The following is a 23,724-nucleotide window of genomic DNA, read 5'->3' as shown; positions in this document are numbered from 1 at the left end:
GTTCATTAACTCTCCTTAGCTTCTAATAACTTCATTAAACTCTCACATTGTCATTTGTGGCTTCCCAACTAACTATATCTACCATAATGAATGGCATTTTTGGCTATTAATGACCCCATAACTACCAAAACATGTAAACTCTTTAACTCTTGGTTTAAATACCTCAAATAGTTTCTATTAACTCCATTTGAATTAATGAGTTTGGATCTATAACCTATATGGACAGAAAATCATTTCTCATTATCAAATCCTAACCAAAAGCTTCAAGAAAAATGAAAGAGAGAAGGAGATTAGGGCTTGGGGAACTCACCTCAAGTGGTTACTAGCTCTAAAACTGTTAATATGGCAAACCTTAGCAGACCTTTGTTGCTTGCCCTTCATTTTCTCTCATTTATCCTTTTGATTTTTTGTTTGTTCGTGAGTTTCTTTATTAGAAAATTTGGCTAGTGTGCATCGTGACGCATGGCACAAAAATTCACTTTTCCTTCAGTTGTTATCTGTGCACCATAGCGGATGTGCTACATGCCATAGCATGTGGCACAGAAATAATCCTTCACGTTTTTCTCCTTCTTTGATGCCTGGGTGGCTCATCTTCATTTCGTATCCATAATTAGGGCTGAAATCACAACCGATTACATTTATTAGACCTCTTTAGCTGCACACCACATTAAATCACTCAATCACCATAATTAAACTTAATTGATTCCTCAGTAATCCAATGATTAAAATTTGGGATGTTATAACTCTCCCCTCTTTTTAAGAATTTGGTCGCTAAAATTCAAGTATTCTAACAAAACCAGTAAAACCATACCTCATGGAAAAAGTTGAGGATACTATTGCTTTATGTTCTCCTTGATTTCCAACATAGCATCTTCAAGTGTCATACCCTTTCATATAATCTTTACAAGCCTAATTGTTTCTCTTTGACATCGACAATTCTCTCTAGCTCAGCTTGATATGTCAGATTCTATTACATGTGAGGGGTCAAGGTAGTACTTCTTTAATTGTGAGACATGAAAAACATCATGTACACTCGACAAGCAAAGAGGTAAGGCAATTTGGTATGTTAAAGGCCCTATTCTTTTAAGAATCTCAAATGGCCCAACATATCTAACAGTCAATTTCTTTACATGAATGGACCTCCCAATCCTGATCATGGGTGTGACCTTCAGAAACACATGGTCACCCATCATAAATTCTAATGGTCTCTTCCTCTTATTTGCATAATTCTTCTATCAACTTTGATCAGTCAATAGTTTCTTACAGATAGTATCAATCTTCTCAGTGGCCTAATCTGTGACTCATTATGCTTCTCTCACTCAACCCAATCCAACAAAGAGGCTATCTACACTTTCTACCATACAAAGCCTCATAAGGAAGGTCAAAGATAACTAGAATGGAAAGTCGAAAAAGAGAACAGAGATGAACATAGAGTTGAAAAGCAAACATACTTAGCAATCATGAAGAAGATGATAATCAAAAAGCAAATGGTGAGAAAGAATGCACAAACCAAAAAGCCCAAACAAGATGATAAGCAAATATAGCATGAAGGTTGATCTCCTCCTCCTCCACACTCAATAAAAAAAACAATGCGATCTACCCTAGACGAAGACGAGCGCTAAGTCAGCCAAACTTTTTTAAGAATCCAACTAGGCAAAGTTGATCTACATGACATCATTAATCCAAGTAGATGATGGTGATTAAGCACTTCGTTATCCAAATCAAACTTTTTTATTTGTGTTAATGGGTCAAGGGCTATCAGACGTAACATGTGAGACTATAAGGGTTTAATTTCGACAAATAAAATTATAAGAGCCTGACTAAAAATTGACGCAAATTAAGAGGGTTCGCAGATGTATTTTGCCTTTAGTTTTTAGAGACTTGTTTGGCATTTTGATCTTTGATAAAATGACATAATTGCCCTCAATAATTATTATGCGTTAAATAATGACTATTTTGGTTGTCATTAACAAAAATACGATTGAGAATAACTACTCTTTCACGTATAATAGAGAATGACTATGTTTTTTTTTTTTTTGTAAATTTTGTTTATTAGTCAAGTGTGAATATTAAAAATCAATATCTATTATATGTTAAAAATGAATACTTATAATTAGATTATTGACTAAAATGAAGTAAAAAATGACTTCTTTTTTTTTTTAGAAATATGTGACTTGTAAATAGATTAAAATAATAACTATCTTTCTCAAAATAGTTATTTTAACTGTATTTGATTGATAAGTAAATTTACAAAAAAATAAATAGTCATTTTCTATTATGTTTTAGTCAATAATCCAACTGAAATAATCATTTCCCAACGTATAATATTCATTGAAGACAAATCTATAAATTGTCAAAAGATTAAAATACTAGACAAGTTCTTAGGAACTAAATAATAATTATCAAATTTTGCAATATTTAGGGCTTATTTTTTTTAATTTAATTTATAAAAAATCACTTATTTTTTAAATAAAATTTATTTTTTAAGTTTTTTATATTTATTTAAAATTTTAAAAATAATTAAAATTTGAAAATTTTTTTTCAATTGTTTTAAGTAATTTTTAAAAATAATTTGATATAGGAAATGAATGAAATATTTTAAAAACGCAAAATGTATGAAAATATCATAAAATTTTAAAATTATTAAATAATAAATAATTTTATAAAAAGGTGTTAAAAATTTAAAAATAACTAGTTAATAATTATTTTTTATATTTAGTTTATATAAAATCTTTAAATCATATAAAAATTATTTATTTTTATAATTTTAAGTAAATTACTCGTTAATTATCATTTACGTATTGTTTTGTCATTTTCTTAAATAATTATGCTTCCATAATTTTTTTCTTTTATTTTATTTTTGAAAAAATTAATCTTTTTAACCTTTTAATTTTTATCTTACTCATAACTCAATTTTTTAATTCTGACTCATTACAAGCAACTTAATCTTTTAATTATGACTTACCGTGACTTAATACATTAATTTTTAATTTATTTATAACTCAATTTTTATTTTTTAATTTTTTTAAAAATTATCTTTATCAAATAATAAGAATAAAAAAATATTTATATGTTACTTTAAAATACTTTTTTTGCTTTTTAATGTGTAATCTAAATTAATATAAGAAAAAAATTAATAAAAATTATAAAATTAAATTATTAGTGAATTAAAAGTTGAGAGAGTGAATTATAATAAATTATAATTAAAAAATTAAATTATAAATAAATTAAAAATTGAATAGAGTAAAAAATTAATTTTAAATTGTTTTTCAATGGACGAAAACGTTTCCGTAACCCTAAAACCAACGATAACATTTGACGGCAGGCACCAGAACTCCAGAAGCTCCTTTCCCCGACATCTCTCTCGTTCACTGAGTGTGGTGACTGGCGAGGCTAATAGAAGGAGAGCTTCATAGATGGCGGGAGGGAAGATCAAGAAGGAGAAGGGAAAGCCACAGCAACACACGCCTTACCAAGGAGGCATATCCTTCCACAAATCCAAGGGTCAGCATATCCTCAAGAACCCCTTACTCGTTGATGCTATAGTCCAGAAATCTGGCATCAAAAGCACTGATGTCATCCTTGAGATAGGTCCCGGTACGGGCAATCTCACCAAGAAGCTTCTGGAAGCCGGCAAGATGGTTATCGCTGTCGAGATTGACCCGCGCATGGTTCTCGAGCTTCAAAGACGTTTCCAAGGCACTCCTTACTCCAACCGCCTCAAGGTTAGCCTTTGTTTCGGGCATCGGGATGAAATTTTCTGGGTCTTCTGGATCCATCTGAGTCGATAAAATATTAGACTTTATTTTAATTTTAGTGTAATTTATATTATTGACATTATTGAATCATACATCTTAAGATTTATCTTAATCACCGAGCTAAGTTACTGTTGCTGTTAAGATTTCTATTTATGCTGTTATTCAGTTAATTGTTCATGCTTATCGGAGTTGTTCTGAGACTGCAAGTTACTAGAGACTGTAGAAAGGCAAGAACGAATTTAGAACATCTTTATAAATTATACCACCATTAAAATTTAGGTTTTTTAGTGAGTATAAATAGTAATGTTTTTCATGACTCTTTAGAAGAAATTTGATTTTTAAGGTTTATAATTGTCAATAATATGTTGTGCGTTCTTCCTGGCTATTTTTTCCTGAATGATATGGTTGTAGGTTTCCAACTTTTAGCTTTCTTGTTTGAAAGTTAGCGTTTGAATCGCTAGAAATCTAAAAGTGGCTCATAGTTTAGTGGAGAAACACTGGATACCATGTTGACAGTTATATGTCTTGGAACCCAAATTTAAAGTATTCAAGGTTGTTAATTATTAATGTGGTTAAACTACTCTTTTAGTCCTCATATTTCACTTGATTCTTAAGTTGGTCTCATTTAAAGTTTGTTATTCAGTTTCTGGAATGTTATCTTTTTTTGGCCAGAATAGTTTCTGTAATGTTAGAAAAACATTAATATGGTGGCCTCTATATCTGTTTGCCATATAGTTCACTTGAACCTTCAACAAAAGAAGTACATATAGATTATGGAATGAAATTTACTTGCATTTGTAGCATGTGATGCTACCTTGGTTAAACTGTGCATGGATTTGTTGGCTTGAATCTTGTATTTTTAGTGTCAATGGATTTGGATCTTATTAAGCTGTAAGTTTGGGAAGTAATTTTGAAATAAGAAATGTCGGGAGAAAACAGGAAATAAGTAGAAAGATAACAAGTGAACCCTATACACAATTTCATTCTTTGTTGTTGCAGATGTTTAGCTAAGGTTTAATCACAAATAGATTATGGAATGAAATTTACTTACATGCATGCTCCCACTGGATAATGATTTGAAGTCTTTGCTTGTATCACATTCCAAAGAGTCAATCTTGATTTTGTTGCTTTTAGCTGGGAATTCTCGTAGTTTAGACATTGATTTGTTGCTTTCGATCAACCCCCAACTTGCCATCACAAGTGGGTAGATGATGATGGAATGGCGTCATGTATACAAGGTTTGCTTAAACCTTGACCTTTGTAATCAGTTCCTTATTCAAGAAAAAAGTCAATCTTGCTTTACATCATCATTGAAATTTGAGTTTTTGGAAAGTGGACCTTAGAACAAACATCCAGATGAACTTGAAATATCCCATCATGTTTTTTTTTTTTTTTTTGTGTCCTTTATGTTTTGCAAGTCAGTATCCTAATGTGTTAATGATTATTATTACAGGTTATCCAAGGAGATGTACTGCGGACGGAACTCCCTTATTTTGATATATGTGTAGCAAACATTCCCTACCAAATATCTTCTCCACTCACTTTTAAGTTACTCAACCACCAACCTGCATTTCGATGTGCAATCATAATGTTCCAGAGAGAATTTGCCATGAGACTGGTTGCTCAGCCTGGTGACAAGCTCTATTGTCGTCTTACTGTCAACACACAACTCCATGCTCGAGTTTTCCACCTTCTTAAAGTTGGGAAGAACAATTTTCGGCCTCCACCAAAGGTTGATTCCTCTGTAGTTCGAATTGAGCCCCGAAAACCCCGTATCGATGTTAAGCAAAAGGAGTGGGAGGGGTTTTTGCGGATTTGTTTCAACCGAAAAAACAAAACCCTTGGCTCCATTTTTAGACAGAAGAACGTCCTCTCTTTGCTGGAGAAGAACTACAAGACCGTGCAGGCATTAAAACTCTCACAAGGAGGTTCCGCAGAGGAAACAGAAGCTAAAATGGACTTATCCAGTTTTGGTGATTCTTTTGTGGATCAAGGCATGGATATGGATGATGATGATAATGATGACATGGATGCTGAGGGTGGGGATGCAGAAGAGGAGCAATCTGAATTCAAGGATAAGGTTTGGGTGTTCTGAAAGAAGGAGATTTTGAAGAGAAGAGATCGTCCAAGCTCACACTGCAGGAATTCCTTTACCTACTGTCTCTATTCAACAAAGCTGGATACACTTCTCTTGATTAGAGTAGATTCTTCAAACATGAATCTGAACGGTTATTAGCCATTTTTTTGAGGACATGGTTAGACTAGAATGAAGGGTCGAACCAGTTTTGCTGATTATTTTCAATTTCTTTGAGTGTATACCATGCGAGTATAATTTATAGCGGATTGGAGTTAGAATGGGGTTCTTTTGTATTGTTTTTTATGAGGTCTGTAAAGGCAGATAATTTGTGTTTTGTTTAAAACTTTTGTTCGACGTTTACAGTTACCCTTATCTTTGTGCTCTGATTACCAATATAATAGTTCTTTAAATCAGAGCTGATGATGAAGGCGCACTTTGTTCATATAAAATTAAACCGGCTTAATGATATTTATTAAATGTTATTTGTATTTAATTTGAATGCTATCCTTCAATTCTTGAATTTGTTTTGAAAAAAATTATGTTGCCAGAAACAAAAGGTACACATAAAAAGTTAAGTAGGTTGAGATTGGATGGATGGAACACATGAAGAAATGAACCCCTAGTGCGTTTATAATCGAATTTAGAAAATGAACGTATGGAATATTAAACTTCACACCATACCACAAAGAGAGGCCTATCTTCTAAAGTGTGTTGTTGAAAATTGATGGTTTGAGAGCCATTTCAATTTGTTGTATTTTCCCCCTTTTAAATTAGAAGGATAGGCACTAATAATTTAAAGTTATAAGCGAGATTGAATTTGCAACCTCGTACGTACAACAGAGTTTTCATACCATTAGGCTATAAGATTATTGGCCAATTCGGCAATTTGGTTCCATGGTTGGGGACAATCCATGATGATATTAAAATTGCTAACTAGCTTGCCTTCTTTGATATTATATAATCCAACAATTCCAATACACATTTATGTTAAGGAAAAATGCAAATGTGAAGAAAGTAATATGGAAAATTATAAAGTGTAAAGATGTGTGTTAAAAGCCCTGTAGAAAAGCCTTGAAGAATTTTCTACAAGATCAGAATGAGCCCAACAGATAACTTTCATGGTAAAAAATGACTATTAGCATTGATGATATGGAACAATTATTTACAGTCTTTGTCTTGCATAAACGACGAACATCAGACGCCAACAAGACTCAATTGGCATCCACACAAACAACAGATGACAAATACAAAACAACTATTAAGCCAATCAAATATTTACAGACATCTACCCTATTTCTACTATCCCCCTGAAGTTGAAACCATAGAGATTTATGGTGCCCAACTTGCTTGAGGAATTTCTCATGAGACTTTCAACCCAGTGCCTTAGTGAAAATGTCAGCTTCTCGATTTTCTGAATGAACATGCTGTAAATCTATTATCTTCTATTGTAGCTCTTCCCAGATAAAATGGCAATCGTTCTCGACGTGCTTTGTCCATTTGTGGAAAACAGGATTGCTGGCAGTGTGTATGGAAGCTTTGCTGTCACAACAGACACTTGCTGCCTTTCAAGATTTAATGTTCAAATCTTGGAGTAAACCAACTACCCAAACAGTTTTAGATGCAACAATCCTTAAAGCTCTGTATTCGGCCTCAACAAATGATTTAGAGACCATATTTTGCTTCTTTGTTTTCCACGAAATCAATCCATCTCCGAGCTTCAACAAATACTCAGTTACAACTTACGAGTTGTTTTGAAATGCTGCAAGATAACCCATTAGTATCACAATAACATGTAACATCAACGTCTTTTCTGGGGCTCAACAACACCAGGATCCTAGACTTTTCCACGAAATCAATCCATTTCTGTATTCACCAGGATCAGATAACAACTCCTCCTTCTTGTGTTTTCCTTCTTCATGTGCTACCAATTTTAAATGCTGTGGCATTGGTCTAGTGATTGGCTCACTTCCAATCATTCCTGTGTCAGAGAGTAAATCCAAAGTAGACTTTCTTTGACTCAAAACAATTGCTATCTCAGTCCCCAAAGATACTTCGATAGTCCCAAATCTTTTATTTTAAAATTACAGTTAAGAAGATTCTTAACATGTATGTCCTTTCTAGAGCTTCCTGTGATTAACATATCATCTGCACAAATCAAAACAAGGACTATACTATCACTAGTAGTTTTGGTAAATAGAGAATAGTCATGTTTGCTTTGTCTGAAACCTCCCTCTAACAGTGATTCAGACAACTTTGAATTCCACTGTCTAGAGGCCAATATTAGACCATAGAGGGATTTGTTTAACTTACATATTTTGTTCTCCCTCTTGCCGTGAAGACATTGAGGCATCCTCATATACATCTCTTCATCAAATTCTCCCTATAAAAAAGCGTTATATACATCCATTTGATGTAAATCCCAATCATTTTAGGCTGCAAGAGAAAGGACATTTCTTACTGTATCCATTTTTATGACAGAAGAAAAGGTCAAAGGTCTCATAATAATCATTCCCTTCTCTTTCGCTATGCCCCTTAGCAATAAGTCTAGCTTTATACCTTTCAATACTGCCATCAGATTTATATTTGATTTCATAGACCCATTTACAAGCTATAGGTCTTTTGCCTTTAGTTACGGTCACTATGTCCCATGTTTGATTATTCTCTAAAGCTTGTAATACAGTTTTCTTGGCTTCCACCCAGTTACTGTTTCTCATGGCATCCTCATAAGCTACAGGCTGCTTAGATATATAATCAATGGAACAACAACAGTAACAAACCTTTATCCCACTAGGTGGGGTCGGCTACATGGATTGCAAGACGCCATTGTGCTCTATCATTTATCAAGCTTTTAGGAATATTATTAATTAAGAGATCATGTTCAACAACTTCCAAGAGTGTTCTCTTAGGCCTTCCTCTACCTTTCTTAATCGGACTCAAAGTTATATGTTCCACTTTTCTCACTGGTGCCTCCCTTGGTCTTCTTTGTATATGCCCAAACCATCTCAACCAATTTTCTATCATTTTTTCCTCAATAGGTGCTACCCTCACTTTTTCGCGTACGTGCTCATTTCGAATTTTATCTTTACGTGTATGTCCGCACATCCATCGTAACATTCTCATTTCTGCTACTCCAACTTTATGCTCTTGCTGTCCCGTTAGAGCCTAGCATTCACTAATATATAACATTGCCGGTCTGATAGCAGTGCGATAAAACTTTCCTTTAAGTTTATTAGGCACCTTACGGTCGCAAAAAACTCCTTTAGCTTTTCTCCAATTAAACCACCCAGCTTGAATCCTATGTGAAATATTTTCACTGATTTTGCCATTATTTTGAATAATGGCTCCCAAATATCTAAACTTTTCCAATTGAGGTATAATTTGATCTCTCAATTTCACTTCCAAATTATTGTCGAATAGTCTCTTACCAAATTTACAATATAAATATTCCGTCTTACTCCTACTCAGACGGAAACCTTTCGACTCCAATGTCCTCCTCCATAACTTAAGTTTGCAATTAACCTCTTCTCTTGTCTCTGCTATAAGAACTATATCATCTGCGAAGAGCATACATTTGAGAATTTTCCCTTGAATATGTTCAATCAAAATATTTAAGATCAAGTTGAACAGATAAGGACTCATAGATGATCCCTGATGTAGTCTAATCTTTATAAGAAAATTCTTTGTTTGACCACTAGGCGTTCTTATACTAGTTTTTACCCTCTCATACATATTTTATACGGTTTTAATATAAGCAATCCGTACTCCCTTTTTTTGAACACTTTCCAAAGCACTGGAAGAAAGAAACAATTATAAGAAGATGAAACATTTGCATAAGAGATATGGTTTTGAATCGGATATTTGATGCTAGTATTTTCACATGTAGTAAAAGCATAGTCTTTTGCCCACACAGGTGGTTTTCTTTCTCTAAAGGGTCTTATTCTAGACTGCCCATATAATTGATTGTTTTCAATCAAGTTTGTTTGATTTTCATGATATGCAATCTCAGAGTTAGCATTTATATGATTTGTAGAACCACTAGTTTTTGCATACTCATACTTATTTTCTTCGGTGTATCCTAAAACAAGTCATGAATAGAATTATTTCTTTCTTTGTTGTCTATCTCAACAGCATTCTTAAAGGGACATTTATTTTCAATAAATCTAACATGTCTACTAATAAAAATATGTTTTGTTTTGAGATCAAGTAGAACATAACCCTTTTGATTATGGGGATACCCTACGAAAATAAAATAAACAAAACGAGATTGAAACTTGTCAGCAACAGTAAGATCAATGGCAAAAGCAAGTGAACCCAAAACTCTCAGTTCATCCAAATTGGGAATTTTTCCATATACCAACTCATAAGGGTTCTTAAACTGCAGAATCTTAGATGGTATACTATTAATGATATAGGTTGCCATTTTGACACACTCACCCCAATATTGAATAGGCATCGCTGATTGGATCATAAGACTTCTAGAAACTTGAATCAAGGTCCTAGGTTTCCTCTCAACCACTCCATATTGCTCAGAGTATGAGGGCATGTTGTTGAATTTTGTGTTTTGATGATTACACAACTAAGAGAAACAAGTTTGTTACTTGTGTAGATCAAGATGTTATTATCTTAAGTGATAAACCCTCAAGAGTATAAAGAATAAGAGAAAACTTAGCTTTAATAGGTTTATTTGTTTTAGCTTCTTTTAGAATTATATGTGAAAACTGTTTGAGAGCAGAATTTACTTTGCATGTTAAGAATGCATCATATTAGAACTTGTGTAATATTTGCCTTGACATTACTTGAACACATACAACCAACACACCTTATCATGATAATTAGGATTTGATTAACCATTTGGGGATTACCATGACAGAAAAGGTTTAACTACAATTTATAATTTAAAATATTTAAAAAGTTTAGAATCCTAAATAACCCTTTGAGCTTAAACATGTAGGAAAAACGGAGTACAAAACAATACGAAATTATGGCAATCAAGTACAAAAGGATAGAATATTAGAACATGGGGAAAATAGATATTTGCCTTGATTTTGGACAATCCATGATAGCCAACAAGTTTTAGGCCATGTGCCATGGCCAAAATAGCGGATGACATAGAGGCTATATTACTGACTATGTCATACAATGTGGCTTGGACACCATGCACCATGGCACATTATGTAATTCATGAAAGCCTCGTGTTGTCATGACAACAATCTAGAATGAAATTTTGGCGTGTATCATTTTTTTATCCAACATTTAATTGGAGTGATTCAAACACCCACATGTAGCTAATTGAACTACCTAGCTAATGGCATTGGCCTTACATCAAAACAATATCCCATTTAAAAATGGAATGATAAGGATAAATGACTCATCAACCTTAATGTAAAAGCCAAGCTCACAATAACTTGTGCACTTAATCATGCTAAGTTTGACCATGCCACACACTATTCAACGGCCAAGGAAAGGTGAGATGGATTAAGACAAGCTTGTGAAGGTATTGATGGAGTCAAGGAAACTAGAAATAAAAGTCTCATGCATGAGTATGAGACATTTAATATGAAGGATGGCAAGACCATCAAAGAGATATAGATCAGGTTCACACACATTATAAATCATTTGGCGAACCTAGAGAAGACATACCTAAGTAAAGCAAGTGAGAAAAATTCTCAAAAGTCTTCCTATAGAATGGCAACTAAACATCACTGCCATTACAGAATTATAAGGTATTTATATGAGATTTGTTATAGCTCTCTTTAGAAGTTTGAAAGAGTATGAGTCCACCATCCAACAGTATAAGGAGGATATGAATAAAAAAAAAAGTGATTGCTCTAAAATCTGCTGAAGAAGAAGAAGAATAAGATGTCCAATGACAATGAAGAATTCGCTATGATAGTAAGGTGATTTAAAAAGTTCTATAAAGGAAATAAAAACTTCAGAAGAGGATCTTTTAACAACAAGAAGAAATATTAGAAGGAACCTCTTGCTTACTATGAATGCAAGAAGCCTAGACACATCAAGTGAGATTGTTTGTAATGGCAAAAAAAAGCAAGAAAAAGAAAAGAAAAAGGAGAAGTCTCAAAAGAAAAAGGCTTTTACTAATTAGGGTAACAGCTCATTTAAGGGTGATGAAGAGGAGGAGATAGCAAACCTATGTCTTGTGGCATAAGAAGATAATGATTTGATTGAGCCACAATCAAATGAGGTAAATTCTAATATGCCTTAAGTAGAGTGTAATGACTTATTTTATCTTTTTCAAGAACAATGTAAATAACTTTTGCGTCCTAAAAGAAAATTTTATAATTAGAAGATAAGTTGAAAACCTCCTTAGACAAGAAGAGTGTTAGGAAAGAAAAACTTGACTTGTGTGCTAATTGCATTGCATTAAGTAGTTAGAATAACCCACTGAAAAGGGATTTAGTTAAGTTCACTTGAAATACCGAGATGCTAAACATTCTAATTGGCTTCAAAGATTGCATCTCTGATTGATCAATTATTAGATATAATCCCATAACTGATACATCTCAAAAGAAGCCAAAGAAGGCCATAAAATACTATCATAGTTATTTTAAGCCTTCTGTGCATTCCTCTAATCCTTTTATTACTTGTGCTTATTGTAACAAAAAGGGTCACCATGTCAAGTCTTGCCTTCATAGGAAGAATGACGTTAGTAGTTCTATGAAATAGATTCCTAAAGGTACTAATGCATTCGTTAAACTAACTAATAAGAAAGAACCTATAAAGAATTGGGTACCTAAAGTGAAATGACCTTCTTTTGAAAATATGCCTCACTGTCTCAAAAAAAAAAAAGTAAAAAGTGGTACATAGATATGGGTGCTCAAGGCACATGATGGGAGATATTGATCAATTTGTAGAACTAGTAAAAAGAGAAGGAAGTCATGTTATCATTGGAGGAGACTAAAAAGGTCATATTCCTGGCATTGGAAAGGTTAGAAGAGGAAAGGAAGTGAGCATATAGGTTTTCTATATGTTAAATGACTCTTGCATAACCTCATAAGCATCAGCCAGAGCTGTGACAAAGAAAACAAAGTCATATTTGATTCCAAATTTTGCATTATCCAAAGGAAGTCAAATGGAAAGGTCATTCTTCATGGTGACAGGAATGGTAACTACTATACCTTTCACTTAGATTTAGAACCACTTGCTCAAAGATGCTTTTTGAGTAAATGTGAAAAAAGTTTTTTATAGCATTGACACTTGGATCATGTTAATAACAAGTTGTTAGAAAAACTAGCACTAGTACAAAAGAGAGTTTTAATGATACACTTTTAACGACAGTTATAGAACTAACTGTGGTTAAAAGTGTGTTAATTGCAATTTTAGTAATTAATACTAGAAACTATATAACTATAACGACAGTTAATCAAAATATATGTCATTATAACTATTAAAATTTAAATCATAAGTTTTTTAAATTTAAGTTATATATATAAATAAATAAATATTTAAATAAAATAAATGATATGATAATAATTAATTTTTTTAAGAAAATTAATATATCACTACAGGTATCACAATACCTATCATGATAACATATAATCTAATTTAAAAAATAATTTTTTTGAATGAAATGATGATATAAATTAACGACAGGTTCAAGGTGGACCTGTCATTAATATATTAATAGATAATAGATGTCACAACAAGCAATTAATAGCTTATCTTGATATTAGCATTTATTTTAAAAAAATAATTATTTTGAATTAAATGATGATATTAATTAACAACAGGTCTAAGGTGGACCTATCATTAATACATTAATAGCTATCATGATAGGCCACTAAGCTGCATCAAATTAAAAAAATAAATTTTTTAAAATTAAATTACTACATTAATTAAAAAAATTTAATAAAATTTAAATTATTAATGGATATCATGACAGGCCATTAATGGCCTGTCGTGATATCCATCATTTGATTTTAAAAAAATTTAAATCATTAATGTAGATCATGACAGGCCACTAATGGCCTGTCGTTATATTTACCTTAGATTTTAAATTTTTTTAAAAAATTAAGTTGCTATATTAATCAATGATAGGTCCAAGGTGGACTTGTCATTAATTCTGTGCCTAATATGATGACAGGCCATTAATGGCCTCTCGTGATATCTAGCTTTTGATTTAAAAAAAATTAAATCAATAATGAATATCACTACAAGCCATAATGGCTTGTTGTGATATCCGAATCATATTTTTTTGTAAAATATAATTAATCAAAATCAATTAACGATAGGTCCACCTCGGACCTGTCATTAATTATGGTATTTAACAATAGTTCCTCCTCAGAACTGTAGTTATATATGTCCTTATATCCCAAAACCCACAGCTTTGCCTACCCACAGCTTAATTTCTAATTCCTTCCTTTAGCTCGCCGCGTTCTTAGCTCCCTCTCCTTCAGCCTTCAGCTCTCCTTCAACCTTTAGCTCTCACGGCACACCTTCAGTTAACATTTTGCCCTTAGCTCATCGTACCCTTTAGCTCCATGCCTCTCCCTTTGCCTTCAACTCCTTCTCTTTCAGCTCCTCCTTCCACTTTTAGCTCTCGCTCAGCTCACTGTAGCTATAGGTCTTCTTTTTTTTGTGCCTTTAGCTTGCATTTAGCTCACTGTAGCTATAAGGTTCCTTTCCTCAATCTTTAGCTCACCTATATCCAAGTATTTTATATATTTTATTTTGTTTTTAATGTTTTTTATCAGCTATATTTTAGTATTTATTTTTTTAATTATTTATCTTTAATGTAAATTTTATATAATATTTTTGAGCATAATTTTAACACCCATTATGCATGTTTAGCTCTTTTTTTTATATTTTTTATTAGATAAATTATTTAATTTTAATATAAATTTGATATAAAATTTTAAGGCATAAAATAGTTATTCTTATTTTAATTGGGTAATAATTTGTTAGCTTTGATTGATTGTGGATTATTGATTATTCATTTAGATTTATTGAGATTGGATAAATGAGGGTTTAGTGTCATGGAAATGTCCATTTTTAATTTATTAGCAGTCAATTTTTATTAAATTTTAAAATATAAAATAGTACTTATTCATATTTTAATTTGATAATTATTTGGCAGCTTGAGTTGGTTGTATATTCTCAAGAGTATAATTGTTGGTTATCCATTTAGATCTGTTGCAATTATTTGATAGTTTGAATGTGTTAAAAAGCTTGAATTGGTTATGGATTAAAGTTTATAATTGCTTATTATACACTAAAATTTTTTAAAATTGATTAAATGAGGGTCTAATTCTTGGGAAATGTCAATTTACAAGGCATTATGCTGTTGAATTTTTTTTACTTCATAAGTTAAATTTGGTAATTATTTGATACCTGAAATTGGTTGTGGATTTTCAAGTGTATAATTGTTGATTATCCATTTAGATTTGTTGCATTTATTTTATAACTTGAATGTGTGAAAAAGCTTGAATTGGTTGTAAATTAGAGTTTATAATTGTTTATTATACATTGAGATTTGTTGAAATTGGTCAAATGAGGGTCTAGTTCTTGGGGAACGTTAATTTATAAGGTGTCATGTTACCAAATTTTTTTAATTAATAAGTTAAATTAGTTATTCATATTTGAATTAGGTAATCATGAATTGTAGTTGGATAAATGCTTTGCGAATAAGTGATGAATATGAGAAGGGAGTAGACCAATATTTGGAATTTGCAAAGAACAATGTTCTTAATAATCAATGATTGTTCTATTATCATTGTGTTAAGTGTTTGAATGGATTGCAACAAAATCTTGTGGAGATAAATGATCACCTAATTTGTTTTGGTTTCTACAAAGCGTATACACAATGGGCATTGCATGGTGAATCTAGAAAGTGCAATGTAATGTCACAGGATGAGATGATGATATGGATTAGTTTGATCGGATCGAGGATATGCTAAGTGATATTAGTGTTGAAGGTGTTGAGAAAGTACATAAATATGATAGCTTGTGCAATAATTTAGAAAAGCCTTTGTATCCAGCGTGCATAAAGTATACATGATTAACAGCAGTTTTAAAGTTGTTCAACTTGAAAGCAAAATATGGATGGAGTAATAAGAGTTTCACAAAGTTGCTTAGACTATTAAAAGAGATGCTTTTAGAGGGTAATGAACTTCCAAGTAGTCACTATGAGGCAAAAAAAATTATGTCCAATGGGTTTGGGGCATGAAAAGATATATGCTTGTCCCAATGACTTTATGTTGTATAAGAATGATTATGAAGGGTTGGATGTGTGTCTAGTTTGTGGGGCATCATGCTATAAAGTAAAAGAGAAGAATAGTGGTTATGATGATTTGATTACTAAGAGGCCTCTAGCAAAGGTGTTGTGGTATCTTCAATTAATACTAAGATTTAAATAGTTATTCTCTAATGAAAATGAGGCAAAGAACTTGAGATGGCATGCTGATAAGAGGAAAATTGATGGCATGCTGATGAAAGGAAAATTGATGGCATGCTATGCCATCTAGTAAATTCTCCACAATAGAAAGAAATAGATTGATTATTTCTTGAATTTGTTAATGACCTTAGAAATTTTAGGCTTGGACTTTGTACAGATGAGATGAATCCTTATAGTAATCTTAGCAATCAACATAGCTCATGACCTGTTCTACTAGTGATTTATAATCTCCCCCCTTGGTTATGCATGAAACATAAATATAGCATGCTGTCTTTGATGATTTCAGGCCCCAAGTAACCAGGACATGACATAGATGTTTACTTGGCTCCATTCATTAAAGATTTGAAGATGATGTGGGAAGTAAGTGTGGATGTGTTGGATTCATATAATAACGAGTTTTTCAAATTATGAGTTATGATTTTTTACATAATAAATAATTTTTCCTCCATATGAAAATATGTCTGGATATAGTGTTAAGGGGCATAAAGCATGCCCTATCTGGGAAGAAAACACATCCCATCAACAATTAAAATATACGAAGAAGATAGTTTATTTTGGTCACTGAAGATTCCTAAGATGAAACCACCCTTATCATAGATAGAAGAAGAAATTCAATGGTTTTCAAGAGTATACTGAACATCCAAAGCCATTAACTGTAAGCTTGGTGTATCAATGAGTGAAAGATATCAATGTGGTATTTGGTAAGAGCTAGAAGAAACAATCTCAAAATAATTCGTGAAAGAAGAGGTCTATCTTCTTTGATGTCCCCTATTAGAGTAGCCTTGAGGTGAGGCATAATCTTGATATGATGTATGTTAAAAAAATTGTTTGTGATAGTCTAATTGGAACCCTGTTAGACAAAAAGGGAAAGACCAAGGATGGAGTCAATGTAAGAATGGATTTTCTTGACCTAGGAATACGAACAAACTTGGGTCTAAGAATAGAAGGAAAGAGGACTTACATGAGTCCAGCCTTAAACTTTATCAAAAAAGAGAAATTTTTTTTTTGCAAGTGTCTATGTGGTATTAAGGTGCCACAAGGATATTCTTCAAATGTCAAGAACCTTGTCTCTATAAAAGATTTAAAATTAGTTAGTTTAAAGTCTCACGATTGCCACTAATGCAACAATTGTTACCAGTAGCAATTTGAGACATATTAGAGGAAAAGATGAGAAAGTCAATTATTAGATTATGTGTCTTCTTCAATACAATTTGTAGCAAAGTCATTGATCCTGAGAAATTAGATGAATTGCAAAATGATGTTGTTGTTACCTTATATCAACTTAAAATGTATTTTGTTCTATCATTTTTTAACATAATGGTACACTTAATTGTACATTTGGTGATACAAATAAAGTGGTGTAGCCCTATCTATTTGCATTGAATGTATCCATTTGAGCAGTACATGAAAATTTTTAAAGGGTATGTGAAGAATCCACATTGTCTAGAGGCCTCTATTATTAAAAGATATGTTGCGGAGGAGGTTGTTGAGTTTTGTACCAATTATTTATCAAAAGTAAAATCTGTTGGAGTTCTTGAGTCTCACCATGAGGGTATGATAATCGAAGGGCAAGGGACATGAGGGACGAAAGTAAAGCCTATGACATGCGAGGAAGTGCAACAAGCCATCTGTACATCTTGAATAACACCAATGAAGTTTAGGATTACTTAATCGCACATCAAGAGGAATTAAAAGTTCAGAATCCTAAAAAGATCGAGAAATGGTTGTTCAATGAACACAACAAATGTTTCCTACTTTGGTTTAGGGCAAAGGTAAAAGAGGATTGTGAAAAGTCCAACATCTCTGATACATTAAAATGGTTAACTAGTGGTCCAAACTTTAATGTCAAAACTTGGAGTGGATTTGACATTAATGGGTATTCATTCCATACAGAAGATTAAGATGCAATAGCACTATGCAAAATAATAGAGTGATGGTAATAGTTGAAGCAACATTTTTCTAGTTCAAAAGATAAAAATCCAACATTAGCATCCAGGTCATACTTTGGAGTCATTGAAGAAATATGGAAAGTTGACTACTTCAAATTTAATATACCCATTTTCAAGTGTAGGTGGGTTGATAGGATATATGTTCAAATAGACAAGCTAGGTTTTACTTTGGTTGACTTTAATAAGGCAAGTCATAATAAGAAACCTTTTATTATGGCTACTCATGCAAGACAAGTTTTTTTTTGTCACTGATCCAATAGATAAAAGGTTGTCTGTGATTCTATTGGGAAAAAGTCTTCTTACTCACGGTGTGAATGATGAATTAAGTTTTGATATTAATGAGATTCCACCTTTTATGCAGGCCTAACCTCTGTTAGATGTTTAAGATGAAGAAGATAATCTATATGATGTAAGAATTGATCGTGATGAAGGTTTATGGGAGAATTAAAATATAGTTATAATGGTAATTAATATTATAATATTAGAATAGTATTTTCTTTCTTTATGCTTTTCTTTTTACAATAGTTTAATTAAATTTATTATATTATACTAACCTTATTATCTTTTTTTAGGAGTAATATGGAGAATGTATCTAACATTTGCACTGACAAAGACAAGCCCAAAAAAAGTAGAAGAGAAACCACACAACTTACTAAGTTAGCCCAAATTAATGAGAAGATTCACCTTAATTTTGATGAGACAAGCGAGCTAATTGATAGGAAAAAAAGAAATATTTTTAAAAGTTATGTCAGACTTGTAGTGTGTTAAAAGATTAGCATCATGGAGGATGAATGGGATAATGTAAAAGAAAGTAAAAGAGATAAAGTTTAGAACACTATACAGGTACATTTCTAGTTGTTAGTAAATTCATATATACTTTTCAAAGTTATTATTTGCATATCATATTTATTTTTTGTTGTATCGAATTATTAGTTGTTACTAACTTTATTGTTGGCATTTGTTATTTTACAAATTACTTATGACATACCTGATGCTTTCAAACACAAGTGGCTTTCATATGTTATGAGTCGATGGAAGGATTTCAAATCTAAACTTACTAGAGATTACGTGTTTCCTAAGGTTGACAGTAAAAATGAAGATAGTAGTGACAATGATACTAACAAACAACAACCATGGAATAAGTATCCTTTCATTGATTATGAGATATGGATAAAATTTGTTGAGAGTAGATATAATCCTAAATTTTTAGTAAGTGAAAGAAAAATAGATATTCAATTGTTATTATTAAATTTTTATTTTTAATAAATGCTTCTTATTGTGTTTTTTAATAGGAAAAAAGTAAAAAGGGTCAAAAGCGTTGCAAGAAAAATCTATACAATAATACCATGTCTCAAGGAGGATATCAACATGTTTACGATATAATGCTTCAGGACAAGTGGGAAGCTAAAAAACAAATAGTAGGGGTTGATGATATTAAGGATATTTCCCCTCTATCTGCTATTAGTCATGTTGAAGCGTGGAAGAGAGGGCATATGAATAAAAAGGGAGAGCTTATTACTATTGAAGCTAGAGAAGTAGCTGTGAAGATTGTAAGTATTTTTATAGTTAATATCTAGATCATAAGATTTAAATGTACTAATTGCAATGGTTGCTTGCATATTCTAGGATTCTCTAACAAAAGTAGCCTCTTAGGGGACCTTTACATCTACTGGCATGAAGGATATATTGACCACAGCCTTGGGGAGTGAAGAGCATCCCAGTTGTGTTAGGGAAGTTCCAAAAGGTGTGGGTATAAGATAATATTTTAGACCACTACCCTCTAACAGCGTATTGATACATGTAGTGGAAAAGATGATAGCAAAATGCAAATCAAGCTTGATGATGGAAATGCAATCAATGATTAATTCCATGCATATGCAATCTTAACAAGCATAAAAATATGGTGGTGTTCCACAGCCAAAGTATGATCCTAACCTTTAGATCAAGGATTGCTGTGCATAATTTATTTGGAAGATCTTGTAAAATGTATAGTTACATATATAAAAGTGTATGACTATTCAACTATAGTCTATCACCAGTAGTTACAAGACAATCAAGTAAAGATCATTGTTGAAGTGGTCATGGATGCTAATGCTTTTTTGCTATTTCCTATTGAGGAGGTGCAAACAATAGGACAAGCTCAATACAATAGACTTTTATTATTTGGTTGAGAAGGCTTGTTCAATAAGTTACTAAAGAAGTATGAAAGCTTTATAATTTTGAATATTCATTAATTAATATGGTAGATATTTCTAATTTTGATTATATATTAATTAGGAATTTCAACAATCAAAAGAATCACTGGGTTTCAATCCCCAACCGATTTGAGATGACTTGAAACAGTTAGCTTCCATGATTATTAACATGAATGAATTTACTGATGAAATACAAGTAAGTGAGGACATTCTTTGGAAGGATATTACTTTTCAAGTCACCAAAAATGATATTAATGCTCTCGTTATTATGGAGTGGTTGTATGTATCAATAACACAAGTTTTTATCATATAAGTATTTATTTTTATTTCTAATTTAATATTTAATATTTTTATTTATTGTTAATAATTTATCAAAGGTTCCTCCACAAAATGTGCATCAAATTTGGTGTCAGTTATTATTATAGATTCTTATCCCCACTCTTAACATCAGTTAGCAAACTAAATAAAAAAGCATCTTATATTGAAAGTGAAATGAATAAGCTAAAGAAGAGGTATTTTTTTGCACCAATTGTTAAAAGGTATCAAACATCCTATTCATCTCTCTATTTATAAAATATTTGCATAATTATGTGATATTAGTATAAACTAATATTTTGTAGCAATCATTGGATGCTTCATATCATTTGTCCCCGTGAAAATACTATATATTGGTTCTATTCATTACAATGGGAAGTAAGCGACAAAATGAAATAATTGTTTGAATCGTAAATTTTTTGAATAATTATTTTGTCATATTATTAGCATCTTTTTAATATATTCTATGTGTGTATATTTGAAAAATAAATCTTTACATCATTATTGGAGGATGGGGGATATAGTTGACAAGAAAAGAAATAAAATCAAGTGAGTGTGTATACAAGTAAATATTTTAAATTCTTTCCAAAATAAGAATAAAGATTATAATATTGATTTGATGAATTAAATTAGTTTAAATTTTTCTAACAGTGTGCTCGACAATCAGGAAGTGTAGAGTGTGATTATTACATGATGATTTTCATGTTTGAAATCATTACTCAAAGCATTACCTATTCATTTGAGAAGGTAATAATTTGTCAAAAATAATTTATATTTTACACTTTATCCTATACTTGAATTAATATGCATACACATATTTTTATTAATATGCAACATTTTAATAGTTTAGAGCCATTTTCCAAACAAGAGTTGATATATATACGGAACATGTGGTCTACTTACTTTTTAGAATTGACAAGTTAGAGTAGATAATTAGATGGATGTTTGTATTGGATATATAGAAAATTCAATGGATATATTTGTAAGTGTCTTGGAATTTCTGTTTATGTATAAATGCAAGCTTTTATAAGTAAAGGATTTAAAGCATACCAAATACATATTTAAAGCTTGATGATATTATATTCAATGCTACTAATGACTCTTTGTGTAAAGAGTTTTTTGAGTTAATGCAAGAAGAGTTTGAAATGTCAATGATGGGAGAGTTGACTTTCTTGGGTTTGCAAATTAAGCAAAAAGATAATGGAATCTTCACTTGTCAAACTAAATACCTCAAGGAAAGGTTGAAAAAGTTTAGGATGGATCAAGCCAATGAAAGTAACACACCTATAAGATCATCAATCAAGATAGATGAAGATGCTGAAGGAGTAGACTATTATTTAAAGTTCTCATACCCCTTTGAAACACTTCACACCAGAATGAAGTCTATTCAATCACTATCTTTTACAATTTTCATCTCAATATGAATCATTTCCTACCCGTATGAGATCCAAACTTTCTTCAGTATCACATTCATACTCATCGATATGAATGGCCTTCCTTGCAATATAAACTTAAAGCTTTTAGCTCTATTTTTCGTGGTCCATAACAGAGCATCCTGAAGCTCACTCAAATCTTAATCTTTTTATCTTCTTGAGTTAAGTTCATTTTCTTACCTATTTGGAAACCTTTTAAACACAACTAAGGGTTATATTAACACTTATTCAATCTTTTGATTATTCTTCATACTCGTATAGCTTTTCTCTATCGGCATAACCTTTCTTTTAAGAATTTTATTGTGCCCCATTTCTCCATTTGATGTTCGATCGAGGTGAACTAGGTGTTCATAGAAAGCTTTTTACGTAAACTAACAATTAACATAAGTTTTATTGTTAAACAATTTCACATAAAGAAGTTGAACACCTAAATTCACTTTTCACAATTTCACACACTAATACACAAAAAGGGTCTAAAACCCATCATGTGTGCCAAAAGCTATATCTAACACCTGAACCACACTAGATAGATTTAGGACCACCTGTGTAACATACTACACATGCATAATAACAATAATATCTTATTTTCAATCCTCAACCTCTTAATATAAAAATAGAAGGGGGAGATCTAGCATTTGCAATTAATCAATATTCATGCCCAATGCACACATTAAATCATCCTTATACTTACACTAGCATTTTAGCCCTATACAAATCAACACACACACACACACACACACACACACACACACACAAAACTCATGGCCTAAAATATAACAGCCTCAATCATACTTTACAATAGTACAAGTATAAATTCAAATATGTCCCTAGTTGGCAATATCTCATAGTTACACATAAATCAAAGTGAATTAGGAGGAATTACAATAGGAATAATTGATTCCTAAACCTCCAAAGCTTTTCTTTTTCAACACCCAGGTTAGAACTTGTAAAATGTTAAAAGAGAGGGGAGAATACAACTACTTAGTAACTAAGGTGTATCTATTCTATGTAATTGCATATTAATTAACTAAAAACATGTGTAAATATACATTAATGGATCATTTCACAATATATTTGCACTTAGCCACTATCACTGTTAAAATAATCATTTTTCATAATTCATCACAAATGCACATTGTTATAATACTAATAACCATGCAACAATAGCAATAATCAATATCAAGACTTGCCACAAACTTAGCAACTATGTGGCATATCAAATAATGTGCATGATCAAATTAACTTTATATCCTTTTAATACCTTTTGACTGAAATCATGGGCTATAAATCAAATAGGGCTTCATTTGTGTGAATGGACTATCTATAAAGTTCTAGCTCAGACCAGGCTTTTCCATCCCACTCATACAATTAACAAATCAAAATCAGAGTAATAGCTCTTCATTTGTTTTTAAATCATGAGATCTTAATTTTTTAAAATATATATTCAAATAAGAGGGCTAGTGGAATCACAAATGCAATCAAATGACTCAATACGACATAACTTCTCAACCCTAAAAAAAAGGCCATACATCGCAACGTGCAATACATTTTCCATAGCATATGGCATAGAGCCACACGCCTAACTT

The 23,724-nt window shown here is 31.7% G+C and overlaps 1 protein-coding gene across 1 annotated transcript; it reads left to right on the top strand.

The window, feature by feature from the left end:
• The first annotated feature begins 3,309 nt into the window (after window positions 1–3,309).
• Window positions 3,310–6,334, top strand: LOC129312779 (ribosomal RNA small subunit methyltransferase-like). The gene is made up of 2 exons (XM_054955488.1): window positions 3,310–3,725; window positions 5,212–6,334. Exons 1-2 carry the CDS (start codon window positions 3,417–3,419, stop codon window positions 5,851–5,853), a joined length of 951 nt encoding a protein of 316 aa, XP_054811463.1. The 5' UTR covers window positions 3,310–3,416; the 3' UTR covers window positions 5,854–6,334.
• The last annotated feature ends 17,390 nt before the right edge of the window (window positions 6,335–23,724 follow it).

This window comes from Prosopis cineraria, unplaced genomic scaffold (assembly GCF_029017545.1).
Source record: "Prosopis cineraria cultivar Desert tree isolate PC_DT_omini unplaced genomic scaffold, ASM2901754v1 PC6, whole genome shotgun sequence".
NCBI lineage: Eukaryota > Viridiplantae > Streptophyta > Magnoliopsida > Fabales > Fabaceae > Prosopis > Prosopis cineraria.
The sequence above is the reverse complement of the archived record's forward strand: the minus strand, read 5'-3'. Positions and strand labels throughout refer to the sequence as shown.